The sequence below is a fragment of the Spea bombifrons genome, chromosome 7 (genome assembly GCF_027358695.1).
Source record: "Spea bombifrons isolate aSpeBom1 chromosome 7, aSpeBom1.2.pri, whole genome shotgun sequence".
NCBI lineage: Eukaryota > Metazoa > Chordata > Amphibia > Anura > Pelobatidae > Spea > Spea bombifrons.
This window is the reverse complement of record NC_071093.1, coordinates 19,207,716-19,227,392: the sequence shown is the minus strand read 5'-3', so window position 1 is coordinate 19,227,392 and position 19,677 is coordinate 19,207,716. Positions and strand designations below refer to the sequence as shown.

At 37.6% G+C, this 19,677-nt stretch overlaps 1 protein-coding gene across 1 annotated transcript in view; it reads left to right on the top strand.

Annotated features, from left to right (window-relative positions):
- The first annotated feature begins 17,530 nt into the window (after nucleotides 1-17,530).
- The window catches only part of SATB2 (SATB homeobox 2), a 97,946-nt gene continuing 95,799 nt past the window's right edge, over nucleotides 17,531-19,677 (top strand). Inside the window, exons 1-2 of the mRNA XM_053472264.1 lie at nucleotides 17,531-18,221; nucleotides 18,871-19,092. Of these exons, the coding sequence (XP_053328239.1) occupies nucleotides 18,164-18,221; nucleotides 18,871-19,092 (280 nt within the window). The 5' untranslated portion in view covers nucleotides 17,531-18,163. The remainder of the gene's footprint in view (nucleotides 18,222-18,870; nucleotides 19,093-19,677) is intronic.

Sequence of the window (19,677 nt, the reverse complement as noted above, 5' to 3'; positions counted from 1 at the left end):
AGTATCCTATAGGGTGGTAATAAGGTGCATATGCCCTACTAGGTACCCCTAAGCATGGTTCGCAATTTTTACCTGTTTTTTCTGTAAGTGGACCAAAAATAAGACTGAAACATAAGATGTGGCAAATGAAGTATTCTTTATTATTTACAGCAAATACAAACTGGGATATGGAGTCTCCCAACTAATGCTGCATTCCATTAGTTGGGGATAGCTGGTGAGTCACCATGCACTCAGTGTACAGTCAACACCCCCAGATCATCCTGCATCTTGCGTGGGTCAGAGGGGCAGGCTAGGAGCTCAACTAGCCATCCACCCCTCCCCAAAACAACAGATATCAGGCAGGGCCACCCCACTCAGCTGCTATCACTGAGGATCAACGGGGCATTATCACCATGGCCCTCCCCATCAGCACCCTGACGTGCCTCTGGCAAAAGCCCCATTTGCCCTGAAGACAAGCCTGACCACAAAGTCAGTGCTTGCCATTGACCACCTGACCACAAAAAATGTCTAACATGCACGGCAGGTCTTTCTGGGTCATTCCTCTTTTCTTGAGCCAATGAATATTCTTGTGTTCTGGTAGAATTCCCAGCTACTGCCCTTAAGGACTGACAAATTTCTTTGTACGGTCTTACCAATACTTTAAATTTCTTAACTGGAGGATATCGCAGCTAAGGCTACTAACGGCCCTGGCTCTTGTCTGTTACCAACACCCAAAGGTTTTTGGGAATGTTAACGCCCTTGCGGCATGCCCCTGGGGCAGCTTTGAAAAATGTGTTCATGTCACCCCTGGACAGAGCATCAGCAATGGTATTGTTTACTCCTGGCACATGCTTAGCCTGAAAACTAATATTGTACTTTATGCATAATAGTACCAGGTGCCTAATGAGCCTGATGACTGGAAGAGATGCAGATGACAGGCTATTAATAGCATGCACGACACTCAAATTATCTGTCCAGAACACCACAGACTTGTTGGCCAAGCTAGCCCACCAAATTTCGAGTGCTACAATAATGGGGAACCGCTCGATGAGTGTCACATTTTTTTGTGAGCCCCACCTGGTGCCATTTGGCTGGCCATATCTCGGCACACCATTCCTCGGATAGGAAAGCACCAAAATCCACTGGGCCCGCTGCATCGGTAAACAATTGCAATTCTGTTCTAGACACTTCCTTATCGACCCACAGTCTGACTCCATTAAAGTTAGGCAGGAACCCGTCCCAGACTGCCAGGTCTTGCTTTAGCTGCTTGGTTAGCCTTATCTTAAAAATGCTCTTTACCATTTATCGACTGGGAGTCCCATACGGCAGGTATTGCCTCCTGGAAAACTGGTTTTCCAAATCTGTGTCCAAAACAAGTTCTCCAGGCGTACTCCCGCAATTCTAAACTCTTGGTGTCTAGGGATTATGGTGAAATGTTCCTTAAAATCCTACATAAAGCGTATGTCACCCCCAAACTCCGGTTCTTAATGGGTTTATCAGATCATTCCCGATGTTTAAAATGCCGCTCACCTGAGGCAGATCTTCTTCACGGCTTATGGTCATGTAGCTCTATTGTCCCGTTCTGGAATGCCCTACAATTGTACATCACGGATACTCTGGGCATTCGTTTTGTAATTTCTGTTGAATGGGCGATTTTTGGTATATTCCCTGACCATGTTCCTCCCTCTGTAGCGAGAGCTAAATCTCTCTTGCTCACTATCTCGGCAGTGGCCAAACGGACAATATTGTCCCAATGGATTGCTCCTCAGCCACCTTTGTTGCCTCTGGTCCTGTCGCGATTACGCTTTTTGTTTCAGATGGACTGCCTTGAAGCCGTTCTCCATAACGAAAGCAAAGTTAAATTTCTGTTTAACCGTTGGTCCCCATTTATCGCGACGCTGGATAGTGATACCAGGTTGTCGTTATACCAAACATTTAATACCACAGAATGTTATTGCCTTCAGGTCCTGAGGGGTACTCGCCCCGTCCCAGGCTTTTGATCTTAATGATGGGCGGGATGGATGCATGTTGTGGCCTGAGGTTTTGCGTCTGCGGAGGTAATGACATCTTTGTGAAGGGAAAATTTTGTACCTTATGATTGATTCCATGATTGTCCTCCACTTAACCTTACTTTTGGTCTCCCAGATCATTGTTTGTACTGTATGTTATACTGGAACTGTACATCACTTGTCTCTGTATATGTCAAGTTTTGTCAACATGTCAACATGTCTGGATGCAAACTTATTCTTATGTTTTATGCTTTGTCTTCTCCGTGTAATAAAGAAGTTTTTTTTTTTTTTTTTTAAAATGCTCTTTGTCACCCTTGCCATGGATCTCTCCAATCTTCGGTTGAATATCCTTGCATGCAAAATTCAAAACGCCAAGCAACAACTGAAATTCGCAAAGTGAAATTTTGTTTTTACACAGCGCTTGGGTAACAAGCTGCCTGACCTTCTCTACCTTGTCTGCTGGTAACCTGCATTCTCTTTGCTCTGTGTCTATTTCAATTCCCAAGAAAGACAGTCTACTAGATGGAAACACCGTTTTCTCTGCTGCCACAGGCACACCTAACTCAGCAAATAAATCTAGTAGGGTAGATAACAGGAAGGCACAATCCTGCCCACCTGAAGGACCTATAACTAGGAAATCATCAAGGTAATGGGCTATTGATACTAAGCCTGACCTGTGTTGCAGTTCCCAATGCAAGAATGTGCTAAATGACTCAAAGAATGCACACAAAATGGCACAACTCATCAGCAGACATTTGTCGACATAAAACTTTCCTTGAAAATAACAACCCGTGTATTTAAAACTGTCTGGGTGAGTAACCTGAAAGCTGGCCATTAAGGCCCCCGAGCCTACGTTCCTGATGATCTCCAGGAAATTGTCAAATGACTGGTAATGCACTCTTTATCCAGAGCATCGTTCACTGAACTAAGTTCAGGGTAGGACAGGTGCTGAATGAGTCTGAACTGCCTCCTTCTTGGGTACTACCCCTAGCGGTGAAACACATAAATCTGGAATAGGAGGGTTATCAAAAGGACCTGCTATCCTGCCCAATACCAACTCTTTAGCCAGCTTGTCTTTGACTGTGCCCGGGTATTCATCAGATGACCTCATCCCTGACAGGAATTTTTAAACCAAACTTAAAACCATGCAACAAAAACTACCCCTCTAATAACTCACTGAGTCTGCCTATTATTATTGGTGTTGGCGTTTTTAACAGGTTGGGCCCAAAAGGAGTCATTAGCCTGGGTTTGTTTTTTAAAGCACTCAGCTGCTGGGTGACCCCCACCACACTCTCTGCACTTGTGTCTAAATTTACAATTACAACCCTTGCTATATTTTTTCTCATTAAAAACCCAACATGTTGGTTTTAAAGAACTATTCCCAGGGTTCTGCGTATTAACTGTCATGTTCTGGCTTTTCAGAAGGGACACTACCCTTGTCCAAACATCAATATCTTTTTGTCCAAAACTTAAGGTTTTTGATCTTTCTTTTTTTCCTCCTGAATTCTCTATTGTATTCGTGTCATATGGACCCCCGTAAGACATGTACAGCTCGACTATTATGTCGGCGTACTTTATGAGTTCCCGTACTCCTGCGGCTTGTGTTCAACATATACACTTGAATAAACATTAAAACCACCAATCCACTGAAAGATGTTATTAAGGTTTCTTTTTTCTTTGTCACCTTCGTTATCCTCCTCGGCCATTACTGCCTCCTTAGTCAGTTCAAACACATTAATATATTTGCCCGCCCTGATCTTTCTTCTCATGCTCTCCTTTATATGCATGTGCGTAGGCGTTATTGCACATGCATAAGTGTCAACTGCCCCTGTTATCTCAACTTTATCCGAGCTGCCTTTGCGCTTGCTTTTACCCTTCTTCCTACTAACTTGTTTAGCATGCTTTTTCAAAAATGTAAGCATTGTGTCATCTCTAGAGTCGCTGATTCTGATGTGCCAGAATTGTCAGAAGTCGAGTCGGAGCAGGGTAATTGTGTGATGTAATCAGACTTATCCAGGCTGCCTCTGAAGCCACGACATTGCTGTCTTTTTCCATGCAGTGCTGCAAAGTTTGATTTTGCGCCACGGTAGGGGTGTTTTGGCTTGTGCTGGGTGAGACGTCTGTGTTGATCCCACTTGGCTCTGCTGAGAGAGAGGGATAACATTTAGTGTGGTCTGGTTAGGCACCCCGGTGCTTTGGGAAGGGGCATGCACGACTATAAGGGGGTAATTGGCCGGGAAGGTATGGGATTTGGTGGCCTATGTTACCCTCCTTTTCTTGGGGTATTGGAAAGTCCACCCCATAGCGGGGTAGCTTGTAAAATTAAATGGCTGGGGAAGAAAAGGGTTAAAGTACATTGACTGAGGGATAAAAGATCCTGTGTAGCCTTGCAGGCTCACTGGTTTATCAGTGGGGTTAGGTAGGAGAGCGCTCCCGCCTAACCCGAGGTAATGGGGTTGGGCACCTTGGAAGGTTGTATGTATAGCAGGGGCAGTGGCGTAATTTATTGAGTCGATGGGGAGGTTATTGTTAGGCGTGGGGATGGTGGGGTTTATAAAGAAATTAGGGGAAACTGGTAAAAAGGGAGTTAAATTAGGATAGGGGGAACAAACATTACCCTGTGATTGCTGGCTATTGTCAGCAATCAAAGGGTTAACTTGAAAAAAAACCAGGGCCGTCTCACCTGCCGCCAGGGGACCCTGGGGGTATCTCCTCGGCAGGGCCGGCCTTAGGGCAACAGGGCAACAGGGGCGCCTGCCCAGGACTTAAATTAAAACATTGGGGGGGTAACTTTATTTAACATCCTCCATGTTAAATAAAGTTTTTTTAACTTTATTTAACATGGATGATGTTAAATAAAGTTAAAACAACAAAAAAAAAACAATGTTTTAATTTAAGTCCCAGGCAGGAGCGCCGAGCAGTCGCTCGTGAAGTTTTCAGCAACCGCTCGGTGCCCCTCGTCATATTACGGCGTTCAGCTGTGAAGCGTGCACCACGGCAGAGTGGGAAGACGGACGCCTCCCGCACCCACTGCAGGACTCAACAAGGTAAGTAAGGATAATGAGAAGTAGGGAGGGGGGGGAGGCAGTGAGTACGGGGCAGAGGGGGGGAAGGCAGTGAGAAGGGGCAGGGTGGTAGATAGTGAGAAGGGGCAGAGGTGGGAAAGGCAGTGAGAAGGGGCAGAGGTGGTAGATAGTGAGAAGGGGCAGATGGGGGAAGGCAGTGAGAAGGGGCAGAGGGGGGAAGCAGTGAGAAGAGGCAGAGGTGGTAGATAGTGATAAAGGGGGAGACGGGATAAAAGTGCGAAAGGGGAGTTTTGTGACAAGATTTTTTTTCCTTTCTTTTTTTGGGATGGAGGGGCGCCAGAACACAGGGCACCAGAACACCTAAGGCCGGCTCTGCTCCTCGGAGGTCTAACTTTTCTCTTTTACTTTTCCCGGTGAGCTCCTGTTCCAGCTTGATCGAGCAGGTAGAAGGCCTCGGCTTCCATTCTTCCCCATAGCGGGTCCAGCAGCAGGATCTGAAAAGAAAGCAGAAAAGTGAGTAATAATCAAATGGCCCAGAGGCCCAGTTTAAGTAGCAACTTAATTTGCCTAATCCCCTTTTCCCTTCCCTAAATTTTCCCGCCTTTGGAATTAGTTTAGCCTGCAGTTCCCTGAAGGAAACTATTGCATGATGGGCTAACCTGGACACCATTGTAGGTGCTTGTTCCTTAATGGTGCTCGTTCCCAGGTAGAGCCTCGCTAGTTTATTTTCATACTTATTGCTTAACGGGTTTGTGGGTTGTAACGGGGGTTATACCTTTTAGATGTTGTGTTAGGGAAATGGGATATAAAAGTTTATTCCTTTTTTTAATTATTCTTTTTTTGTAATTTTTTTATTTTATTTTTTGTATTTTTAAAAAAAAAAAACAGTGCAGTATGGTTAGAGGTCCTCTTAGGGACCTCTTGAACATGTTATTAATGCCAGTGATGTCACAATGACATCACTTAGCTTACTTTATTGTTTATTTTTTTTATTATTTATTGTTTTATTTTAGTGATTTTTTTTATTGTTAAAAAAAAATCACTAGCACTTTTTTGTCTTTTATTTTTTTGTTTCATTTTTCAGCATGTGATCCCCTGCTTCAATCACACTGTGTCTCCATAGACTTGCATAGAGATCACAGTGTCTGTGATCAGTGCCTCATCGGAGAGATCGCATATCCCAGCAGGGTCTAGACAGACCCTCCAGGGCATATCCTGTCCTTCGATGACCTTCAGGGTGACGTCAGTAGTGACACGACCCGGAAGGGAATGGCTGATCGTGTGATCGGGAATGTAAAACAGTAACAGTTGCAGTAGCAGCTGTTACACGAGATCGGAAAGCAGAAAGCCAGTTTTTGTACGTCCAACAACCTGATCTCCCGTGTAGCGGCAGGGATGTGTCCCTGCCTCTGCAAGAAGGTCAGGAGGTACCGGTACATCCATAGGGGTTTCTTAAGATGCATTTTATGGACGTACTGGTAGGTCCTTAGGGACTGAAGGGGTTAAAGTGTGTGGGTAGGTTGCCACATATAGGATCCACCCGGGGTGCCAAATACTCTAGCGTCCAACCTGCGGCCCTCCAGCTGCTTCCGGACTACATCTCCCATAATGCTAAGGGGCTGGCTGAGGAGGATGGGAGATGTAGTCCTGCAGGAGCTGGAGGGCCGCAGGTTGGACGCCCCTGCTCTAGGTAAACCCTGCTGTCCACCTCTGTGCAGAGCTATTTTTAAATGCGGTCCCCACCAAGCCAGAGAAGTCCAAACACTATTACACTGTTCCCGCAGCTTACTTTGTTTAAATGGTCCTGTTGCGGATAATTAAACATACTTTCCCAAGTCTCCCATACTCAGGGAAGTTGAAACTTCAATCCACATGTGTGTGCACTCTTATGTAGTTCCTGTAGGCCAAAACATTAGCTAAGTTTTAGGGTAAACATTTGTGTTTATAATAGCTGGTGTATGCCCGGTATGTTACACATTTATATATATGTGCATATTCACATAAGAGGGTGGTAGATAATTCTAGGTTTCTACAGTTCTAGATAGTACTTACAAACTATACTTACAAACTATATATATATACATATATATATATATATGTATATATATATATATATATATATATATATATATGTATATATATATAGTTTGTAAGTATAGTTTGTAAGTACTATCTAGAACTGTAGAAACCTAGAATTATCTACCACCCTCTTAGTGAATTAAAAATACAGACACAGCCCACATTAATGTACACAATTGTGTCCAGATTACCTTTTTTCACTTTTCAACGCTCAAAAGACACAAAAGAAGCTCAAAAGACGAACTAACAAGATTTATATATCTCAATGGCTGGTAAAATGAAGATATATTTATGCAAGTAAGCATCATACATTACATGGTGAAGGCCATATTGCTGTATGATAATGGGCCAAAACATTTGGCACCATTAAGAAATTGTATTTTGAAGATGATTCCCCTGGAATTTAATTTTAAAATAGCCAGAGTGAGGAACATTTAATCAATAGTGCATTAGAACTTTAGTTTGCAACTTCTTTATGTAGCAAGACAATGCAAATGAATGTTAAATATGTTTTGTTGCTTATTGTTGTATTAAACAGCTTTCTGTTGAGCCACAGCTCTACCAACATATTAGTATGTGAGGTATGTAAGCTACAAAAAAAGTAGTATGTGAGGTATGTCAGCTACAAAAAACAACACTTGTTTATTGCTGAATAAGAGAGTAAAAAATACATTTGGTTGTCTTCTTCAAATTCAGTAGGTAATGTTTCAATAGTTCATTAGGTAATATCATGGGATCATTTAACACAAAATTGAATATGTTGCAGATATTTACTGCATCTCACCTTGCAAGAGGTAAGTAGTGACTGAGAGATAGAAAGAGACTATGATTGTGTGTCTTCCTCCATTAATATATTCTGAACAGCCACATTTCCATTTGAAGTAAAAAGAAAATTTTATAGTATGCTGTTAACCCATCTTCACTAAAAACTCAATTTATGCATACCATATTCTCCTTTAAGTAACAGTAAAGCAAAGTTCACAGGGATAATAATTACCTATTCCAGTTTAACAACTCAGTTGTCAAGGTTTAGAAGCAGCTACTTTCAAGTCTTGTTACATTTGTTAGTCATTTAAGTGGCTGTGTGTGATTGTAATAAAAAACATGTAAGGTCTGATTCTGTTTGACTTTCTGAAGCTATGTCCATTGATTAGGCCCTGAGAGTTCATGGTAAATAAATGGTTTAATTCAAAGAGCTGTAAACATCCCAATTCCAACCACAGCCATTCAGTTAAGACATTTCTTATCTGGACACAATCAACTTAACGTGGAGGTCAAAATCAATCCATAAAAAGACATTATACCTTCATGAGGACTGTCAAAGTCACCAACAGAAATGTATCTGAAAATGACTCACATCTGGGGCTCTGATCATTTGCTACAAAATGGTATTTATATATAACACAAACTTACTGATTGAGACTTCACATGAGTGGAATGTCAGCATCCTACTGCAGTTTATACATGAATATATGTATATATTTGCAAATAAACAATTCATATACCTATAATTAATATGGTATATTTAAGGAACATTGCCATATATTGCAGGACGTTGTTTATTTCTTTTATCTGCATGTGCCATTGTGCGTGCGTATATATATATATATATATATATATATATATATATATATATATATATATATACATACATACATACATTCATACAAGTGGCATATTTTTATTATAGAAGAACGACAGGACTTTGGAATGCAAGAAAATTCAGCTATTTATTATTTTTTTTTATCTCTGGTGTTCTGCTTTGTAGTGTCTGCTTTGAACAGTTATACAGAATATTGATTTCGAAGAGGAAGTCAAAATATATTTTATAATACCGGATTGTTTTAGGGGGGAAAGTATCCATGCAACGAAACCTTTATGCAATATAAAAGAGTAAGAAAAGTTCCAAAAATTAGCATAAAACAATTAAAGAATGCCCAACAAACATTAATTGCATAGAAAGCAATGTTTTTCAGTCATTGTCGAATCTATTTCAATAATTGATTTTTACTCTAGCCTTAATATTGCAAAGTTATGTAATACAGGTGTTCAATGCAGCTTGATGTTTTCATGGAGATATATTTTGATCGAAAGATCTCAGAAAATAGAATTAGGTCAACAGCAAATTCGACTTAATCACACCTGCCTACACATTACTAGGAGAGGATGCTGGATCTTATATGTATGTGTTTTTCGTTTTACGACAGTTTGGAAAAAAACAGAGAATTCTTAAATAATGCTAATATAATTTATATAAATTTCAGCTTTGGTAAGATAGTGGCATACTTGTAGATTATTACAATTTTATGATTGTGATTATAAAAAATAATTCTTACTATACTTTTTTTAATTAATCAATTTACTCAATTGTTTAACTTTATTTTTATTTTAGTTAGCTCTTTAATGATGATATATATACATATCTTACGTGTATGTATGTATGTATGTATATATATATATATATATATATATATATATATATATATATATATATATATAACGTGATATTTAGAAACCAGTAATATTTCAGTTCTGTTTTATAACTGTCCGTGACTTTGTGGTGAAATTTACAGTTTTAAGTTATAAAGGTATACACATTGTGAAGCGCTGCGGAATATGATGGCGATTTATAAAACAGTCAATAATAATAATCATAATAAAAATGTGTTATTTTTTAAAAAAAAAAAAAAAAAAAATCTGTCCAAAATTGAAAATGCCACATCATCGTAAACTAAATAATATCAACAGTTTATATTTTACTAATTTCCTTTCCTGGGAGTTTGTGAAATTATCCGTTAAATCAAAATTCAGCAATAAAGCTTATATTAACATGAAATATCTCTTATATTTAATTATATTCGATATATATATATATATATATATATATGTGTGTGTGTGTGTGTGTGTGTGTGTGTGTGTGTGTTTGTGTGTGTGTGTGTGTCGATTATGTCTTCTAATTTCTCAAAAAAAATGGAAAGAGGTGTTTTGGTGTATGTTTTTTCTTTAAAGATAGATCTTACATCGGCATCACGGTAGCAATTTGCCAAATCGTATAAATCTGTTCCTAGAGCTAAGCAGTTTTTGTACGTACAGCGCCCAGTGCCTGCAGAATTAATCTGCTGCCCATATTCACATGCCCTATACAGTTCCTAAAACCTAGTGAGTCACCATATCACTACCACACATGTAGAACGTCGTCTACACAGCAGGCTCAAACGAAATGTAGCCTTTATCCTATCGAATCTTCATCGGCTAATTGGTGAAAGTAGCGAGGTAGTTTCTTAAGGAATGTTACAATTTAACACTTTATGTGTCAAATGGATGTATGTGGATTTGTTCTGCTTCCCAAACAGTATGGTATATTATGATTTTACCATAACAACATTATAATAACATTATTTGCTTCCAGTGCCTTCCAATATATTTAAATTTTGCCTATACTTATATCATACCTTTAAAAAAATTGGAGTGTCTAAAACTGTCTTTGTTCTTTTGGGGGAAACCTTCAATAAATACTTTATGTTTTAGCATATAATGATTTTTTTTGTACTATTGTGGTCCGAATTATTATGGGTGCCCCAGACTCTGAATCGTGACTATATACAGTCTCCTATTTACATAAATATTACATGAAATAATTCCTTATTTAATGTAAACATTTTTCCAATTTAAACTACTAAAAGGATCTGAACTTCTGCAGACACTTAACCTCTAATGGGTGTAGATACCTTTGCTACTTGTAAAGAAACAAAGTCCACGCCAGTGTGTGTGTGGGGGCCAGCACATCATATCACAAGGATAAAACGAAAAGCTAGACGAATTTAAGGATTTATTTACATTAATGCCATTACCAACCCTCTATAATCAATTGGTTCAATGTGGTCAATACCATAACCATTTCTTACCTTATTCTGTTATAACAGAAGGGATTTAGATTTTTTTTATATCTGTAAGAAATATATCAGATTCATTCCACCTCTTTTTAAAGTAAAATGGCTGATTGTGTGTTAATTGGAGAACTCGTGGACTGGCAGTCCTCAGATATTAATAAGACTATCATATTGATGTATATAGATTCAATTTCATGTTGCTCTGTTGTGCGGAAGACATTAAACCATTAGCGTTTTGGTGTGTTAACATGTATGTGGCTTTGGTGACTTATCATATAATATACCAATTAGGGAGCTAACGGACGCACACCAATAATCACAGAACACTTTAATTCTAAAATATCTACACTACTAAAAAGATCGCCTCTGTCTAAGTAGTCTAGGCTTTACTTAATCAGAAAGCCTGGTCTCAGAGATGTATTAATCAGTGGACCCTTATAATCCATTTCCAGAATGAACAGTCTCTTGTCGCGTTAGGTAGGACGGTTCTCATCGGATCCAAAAATCCGCACGTTAAAATCTTAATTTCCCTTTGATCAGTGCTACTACTCACGCATAACATGTTATATATCATATATACATGCTGAAGTATATAGGAGCGTTGTAACAAATATGGCGTTTAGACCCTCGGGCTGCAACAACATTAAATACATATGTATGGCAGAAGGGTGAATAAAACATTAATTGGTTATGTCTATTATCTTGAATTCTAATATACTTCTAATAAACGTTTTATGTTAACTAAATACGTATATGTCTGTGTCCACGGTAATTATTCCCCAAACGTCTATGCTGCCATTTCATAGAACTACCTATGTGGCCTCCACATGGAGTCGATCAGTATGGGTGCTCTGGAGTCCTCCGGCATTCGAAGTCTCCGCTACATTTTCGGTCGTTTCCCAGATTGCCAGCACCGAGGGCAGGTGTCGTGACAATAGCTTTGCCGCTGTCTGACCTTTCACTCGTCATGGTTATTAGTAATGTCTGTAAAATGGTAAATGTGACGGGAGTATGTATCTTCTTTAAACGATATAAAATGCAAAGGTCGTAAGAGGTTGGGAGTCCACATCTTATGGATGCATCATATGATTAAACGTTCGATAGATTTCACTTAATGACACGATTAACTTCCTCAAGACGTTGGAAGTACGCGGTTCCAAATCACTAAACTGTATTCCAACTGATTAAATGCACACAAATTCTTTGTTATATTCCACATAAAGGACCGTGGTAACCAAGACGCCATCCCAATGCATGGTTCTGATAGTATAAACTCACATCATTATTAGAAACTGATACTATTGTCAAATTTATTAGCGTTTAACCATTTTGACCCCTGTAGATGGAACCTTTGAGTGGTAAAAGATTGCATCAAAAATGATTGCAACCGTTTGTTAACATTCTGTAATATTTTTCAAACTTCACTCTCATTCCTTCCAATAGTCTATTGGAAATTTCTTTACAAAAACAAAGTGTCCGAAAAGTATATAAAAAAAGAAAAATGCAATAAATGATAACCTTTAGTTTTGTTATGTTTTCTCTATTTATTTCACATTGGACATGTGTCTAGTTCTGGAACAAGTCTATTTAAATCCATTTCATTTTTTCATCATAGTGATCACCCACAACTTTCACTCTTTCTGTGCCAGATGTTAAGAGCGTCAGTGTTTCTGTACTTTTAACCGTTTCTGTCATGCTTAACCCGTTGCTATCAGAAGCTACTGGGTAACACAAATATATGAAACAGTTCAATATATGAAGAAAACACTACTTGTTAATCATTTTCTGTTTCTCATTTTCAAATGATTTAACCCTGGGATTTCAGTGTGCTGTATTGCATACGGCCAGCAGGGAGCGATGTGTGAGGAAGACCGAAAGCATTGTTGTACTAAGCAAAACATACCTGGATATCTCAAATATCTGTTCTTAGTGTGCTTCTCAGCCAAAAGCTAACTTGTACTTTTCAAAACCGTTGTTTTGCTTTGTGGCATTGACCCCTTGTTTGAGGGATAAATGTGGAATATTACAGGCACAGTCCATCGGAACTCAAACGGTACAAATAACTAAATTCCAGCTCCACTTCTATTGCTAAAGGTATAGAAATGTACCGTGTTACCCATAGAAAGAGAGAAAACAAATTTGGTAAAGATGATATTTTATTGCTAACTGATTTATATTGGATTGCAAGCTTTCGGGACTACCAATGTCTCTTCTTCAAGCAATTATGTATCATTTTTACCAAATTTGCTTACATTCCTACTATCACAATGCTTTTTTTAAAAAAAATACAGCATGAAAAAAATCTTTCCCCTTTCATATTAGCGTGTGGTGATTTTGTATTAACTCGTATTTCATAAATTATAAACTTATATCATAAGTTGTATCATTAAAAATTGGTTTATGCCAGAGGTTCAACGCTGTAGAATTTTTACCTTGCCAAATTTCCCCTGAAGATTTCTAGTGTTAGGGGTGCTTAAGATAAGAGGCCCATTTTTTTTTCTATTAGAAAGTACATTTATAATGAAATAGTCTTTAAACATAGGGGTTGATTGGAGGGGTGGAGGATAGTCCAGAAAACACACAGGTAGGGACAATTACCCAAGACTATATACAACGCGGTCCGAATCTCATTCAGAAATTTGTTATTTTAACCCTGTCATTAATTTAAGCCTGAATTAATCGTATAACGTTTAGGTGTGTCTTTTCCAATAAATAAATCAAACAGTGTTTTATATATATATATATATATATATATATATATATATATAGATATATACATATATCTATATATATATATATATATATATATATAGATATATGTATATATCTATATATATATATATAGATAGATATACATACATATATCTATCTATATATATATATATATAGATAGATAGATATACATACATATATCTATATATATATATATATATATATATATATATATATCGTACACAAAGTAAATTTACATTCCATTTAAAGTACTCCCAACGCTTTCATTTACTTTTAGGCCGGCTTGGTGTTACCCCTTAGGAAGGGGTAAAGTATTATTTGAAAGCAGTGGAAGAGAGCAGTTCGTAGAGATTATACGTTAACCAGCTGTAATCTGTAGACAGCTATTTGTTTTGTGACAAACATTTTATTGCTGTCTACAAACAGGGAAATTAAACCGAGAACCAGCAAAATCCTGCCATATACCCTTGTGTATGTCTACTCAAACAGCCACAGAAACGAGGTACAAATTACAAATACATTTCTGTAAGCATGCCCTTAAATACAAAACTCCAACAACAAAGTTATTGAAATAACTTATTTTTTTAATTCAGCTGATGTCAAATTTAACAAACAGACCAAAAACTATGCCGTCCGTTTGTTATTTAATACATCCACAATAATATAAATATTCTTGGTATATTTAATGGTAAAAAGTATATACAATGATTAAAAATCAATAATCATCACATTGACATGTTGGTCTTAGAGAATCGAACGTTGAACAATATTATTCCCTGAATGTTAACAAAACTAATAATGAATTAAAAATCTAGTAACCTTAAGCATAAAGTGAAAGTAATTATTTACATTATTAATTATTTGTATTATTACTAATTTCCATTTCATTATATTAAACGAAATGCACATGCTTTTACTTTGAATCCTCTATAGAATAATATTTTAAAAAGTACTATATGTATTTCATCATGTAGTGCAAGACGTTTATATTCTTGTGCGCAGAATGACAATAATTTTATTAAACATACATTTATTAATAATATGTTTATTTCAACCTACACAAGCATGTTTTTAAAATTGTGGTTAGTTTTATTAAAACATCTTAAATATCTATATGAAAACTGTATATAAAAAATCACACGTATAGACATTACACCTTTTTATAAGTCTGTATGTCTCTGAGCCTGACTTAATTACCTAGTATCAATAGTTTCCCTTTAAAACGTTATAAAATATTTACACTTGATAAAATATTAAAAAAAATAATCAACGGCTATTCTTGGGGGGGGGGGGTGTTAAACAAAAAACTGCCAGCATCTGGTTAGTGAGATAAGCCTTCCTGGATTTTATAGAAATCCTGCCCAAAACTGGGTGGAAACACTTTAAATAGATAGCACAAAAAGTAATATTCTTTTGGAAAGCGTATAAATTAATAATCAGGAAAAACATTATGTTTATTATATCAGAGTACAAAAACTGGTCATATCCACAACGATGTCTACAGGTATAGGTAACCTGAGTGTCACGGTTGACTAAATAACATTTGACTAATATGTATGTATATATATATATATATATATATATATATATATATATATATATATATATATATATACATACATATATAAAATGTGTGTATACATTATAGAGGTGTCCATGTGTCTGTCTTCCTGTCTATCTATCCATCAATTGGTATATCATTACCTGTCTATCCAATCATCCTACAATAACTGTGACCAATCAGGTTGTAATGCAGGCTGAATACCTTGTAATTAATTATAGCTCATATGTGAATCTGGATTTTCTATTATTATTATTATTACCAATCCCTGAAACTCGCGCTGTCTATCCAGTGACGCTGACACACACACACACACACACACATATATATACATCCACGTGTGTGTTTCATATGGATTTACATGTCATGCACCGACGTAAGTATATTAATCTATTATAAAGTGTGCCCTGTATTACTGTGTACTAAAGTAATTCATATTTTACTGAAAGCCAATGCCCAGTTCAGCAGACTTAATATTGTATATCGTGTATTAATAACAGCTTTATTTAACACATAATTGTATTAAAACATTTTAGAATCGCATACCATATGCTCACAATAATTATGTTTAGTACAAATGTATGTAACCACTATAGATTTGTGGATTAAAATTCTACAACATTTTCTGCAAGAGTTTTGTGTACCAAATGCCTGTTTGTATTAATTCGGTAACTTGTCACAAAATGTTTATCTATTTATACATAATTCATATCCAGCGAATAGTACATATTATTAAATTGATTAAGACTAATCCATGAAATTCAGTAGTACTCATTAATGTTTACCCATATCTCAGCATGGACAGGGCACGGTGGAAATCCATCGCTCTAGTGCAGTGATGCCACCATGTCACATGGACCTCGGGCGCCACCATAAAAAAGCCTGCCTTGAGAGGCTCAACTGCTTCGGCAGGGGGGCCGGTGTCAGAGAACCTCTGTTGAAAGCTTATCTTGCCGACCGAGACATAAAAAGAGAACGTCTAAACAGGCTATGTCAGGCAGGAATGCGTTCCGTTAACGGGCGACTTGGAGTAACGAGAACCTTAAAGAAAGGCACTAACAGGGAAAACGTTAACGTCACAAAGGGGTATTTGGGATTGACCTCTGCAACTATTTATGAAAATACATGGATGTATATATATGGCTGCGCGTGTACATAATATAACATAGAATACATCAATATTGGAATATAAAAAATGCACGTGCATCTGCTATAAAGCAAAAATAATGCATTGGAGATCCCTTAAAGGTGTGTTTTTGCTTGTGTTATCCAAGTAACCCAAGTTTCAAGCCCTGAATATAGGGAACGTTGCTGCTGGTGCTCTGCTTGTGAAAGAAGTGAGACCCCCAGCTGGGAAGGAGGAAGTCCCGAGCTTTATATTGCCAAATTACCACAAACTGGACATACAGCCCTCCACACAAACTGCTGGCCTGTGACTAATGACACGATATCTTAATTACATAATTTTGGACCCGTTAACTTTTTAACCCAGAGAGAATACTTACGTGTAATTATTAAAGTATTGAAAAAATACTTGAATCTGAGGACAGTGGAGGAGAAAAGCGTGTTGATATCACATCGTGAAATTCACATACTAACAGGTATAGATCCGATGAAACATGAAACTCTTCTAAACTAACATTGCATTTTTTCATAACTGGTTTAACCAGGCAATGGCAAAGTGCAAACGAATAGCACACAGCTGCATTTATGTTGAATATTACCTTGTTTTACAGGAAGTTGAATTTAATCGAGTCCGTCATCTCATATTAAATACAAAATAATAATAAACGACTAGGTATTAGCATAGAGCCAGAAAGTGAGACTGACAATTCGGTAATAGAAAAAAAATAGACCTAGGATTTTACAGATGCATATCACCCAGACGATACAAAATATCCAACTCGTTGTTGTTGCCCTTGGAGAGTCCACGCCTGTTCATTTCCTCAGTCCCATAGAAAGCGGAAAAGCTCCCATTTAATTGATCATGCGCTTGTCTATTAGCCATAATAAATACCAAACCTCCGTACAGTGAGCAAGCTGTTTTGAGCGATCTTGTTGTCTGCGTGGACATAGCAATAACGTGAAGGATAGGGGCAAAGATTTTCATCCAGGCTTCCTGCTTAATTCTTTTCTCTGCACGTCAAGTTATCATTCTCTAGAAACCAAACGCACTGCCACTCGAATCTAAAGAAAAACAAAAAAAAAACCCCAGCAGCAAATCCAGAGCAGGTTTTCACGTCCTTCCTTTTTTCTATGCCTCCTCCTTTAGATTTATTTTTTCTTCCTGTGTACTGATCCTCCCCTCCCCATATCTGAATGAGATCCTCTCTCTCCCCCTTTCCTATTCTCTCCGGTTAATGGCAATATGCCTGTATGAGATCAGGTCTGCATGGGGGTGTGCGTAGACGAGAAAAAAAAATGAAATCAGGAAACCACGGACAGCCTCAAAAGGACTTGACTCTCGTCAACTAATAATCAGTACTGTCTGTGTGTGTCGTGTGCCAGTCACTTTGTGTTCCTGGCAGACTAAAAAAGAGATTGAGTCTGTCACATCTCCTTTGCCTGCAGCCGTCTTAAGGGGGTCAAACGTGAATTGTGGCGATTTGCAGATTGGGCAGAGTTTCATATTTATTTAAAGTGCGAAGACTCTCAGAGCCCGTTCTCTGCCTCTTGTATACAATTTACCAGAGAAACAGGAAGACTAAAGGGTTCCCAATAACCTCTCATCCCTGATCACATTTATCCTCTTGCAGAAGACGACACGAAAGGGGACACACCAAGCAAAATATAAACCGTAAAACAACTGGGCAGACAAAGAGGAGAGGAAGACTGAAATATAAGAATATTAAAGCAAAGAAACTTCTAATCCTGGAGTCTTTACTTATGATCCATGGGCAGAACTTCAGCCCATCCCAGGCAACATACAGACCATCATTAAGCAGTAAGTACATGACACGAAAACACATTTTAACAAAATTATATTTTTTTCTCTATGTATGAATTGGCAGTTAAAATGTCGTGTGCCCAGTAGTCAAGATATAACCCAGCATCTTGTAATGAAGGAACACTTTGCTTAGATTTACTATTGTATATTTAAATATCCAAAGTGTTTGCTTCTACCTACATCCACCAGGTATATAGAAGTTGGGTATCCATTTTGCTAAGAATGTAGAAGGAATATTTTATTTACTGTTTATGTATAGATATAGTTATAAAATTATATATTTGTCTAGAGATGAAGCAGGTAAAGCCAGTGTATCAATCCATGGGGCTTAGGGATGAATTTTATTACATTAAACAATTCTCCCACAAGTTTTAAAAAGGCACTTTGGAATTATTATTTTCAATCAACATGAATTCTCAAATATGCAAATTAACAATATATATATATATATTCATATATATACACACACATACATGTCTGTGTGTATTTGTCATATGGACATTAGAGGTTTTACATGCTTACTTAAAAGGCAAACATACTTTACCCATTTTGTCTACATTTAACCTTGTTTAATACCAAGTTGGCAAGTGAGGCCAGTGAACTCTTCCCTTACTTCTCTCCTGTCTTTGCTCAATTATTTATTTAGATCCTTACTATTGTGACCTGCCTGGGAGAGCATTTTCTCCAAATCAGAACAGCATGGAGATCAGAAGTGAGAGTCCCAGTCTAAGGGATAGTCCAGATCGACAGAGTAACAGCCCTGATGCTAAAAGTCCTCTTCCACTCAAGGTGGCCAGGTTGGAACAGAATGGGAGTCCTCCAGGAGCCAGGGGTCGACCAAACGGCTCACTCAACAAATCTGTGGGAGGTAATGAAGCAGTATTTTTGAAGCATACAAAATAAGTTGCCAATGGCAATATAATGGCTTTGGGTGTCAGGGTTCATGCTAACTACCGTATATTTTTTTATTCTCAGTATAGCATAACAGGAAGTCAGTTTGGTCTGTTACGGCCTTGTGTTCTTTGTTAAAAATTGAAGTGTGCGGTGACCCAGGAGTTGGCATGTTGTGGGCGTAGTGCCACTATGAGTTGAGTTGTTGGCAGCTCTGTATCACTGAGGAAGAGGCTCTAGCTATTCCTCGACAGCTTGCAGTTTTTTATCCGCTTACCTTGATTACACAAATTCTGCAAAATGGTCATTAAAAGGGATTTGGATACATATAGAATATCATTCTATCAAGCATGTGTTCAAAATATGTTGATTTGAACTGTGTCTGCATTAGACCCTGTGTTAATGTACACTGATCTCAAAATTATATTGTTATATATTAAGCATAGATAGTGTAGGTTCTATATATATATATATTTTTACAATTTCATTTAATTTTATTCTTAATAATAAACTCAAAAAAACATTCAGAAATAAGTTTGTTGTCTCACAATAGTAAAGCATG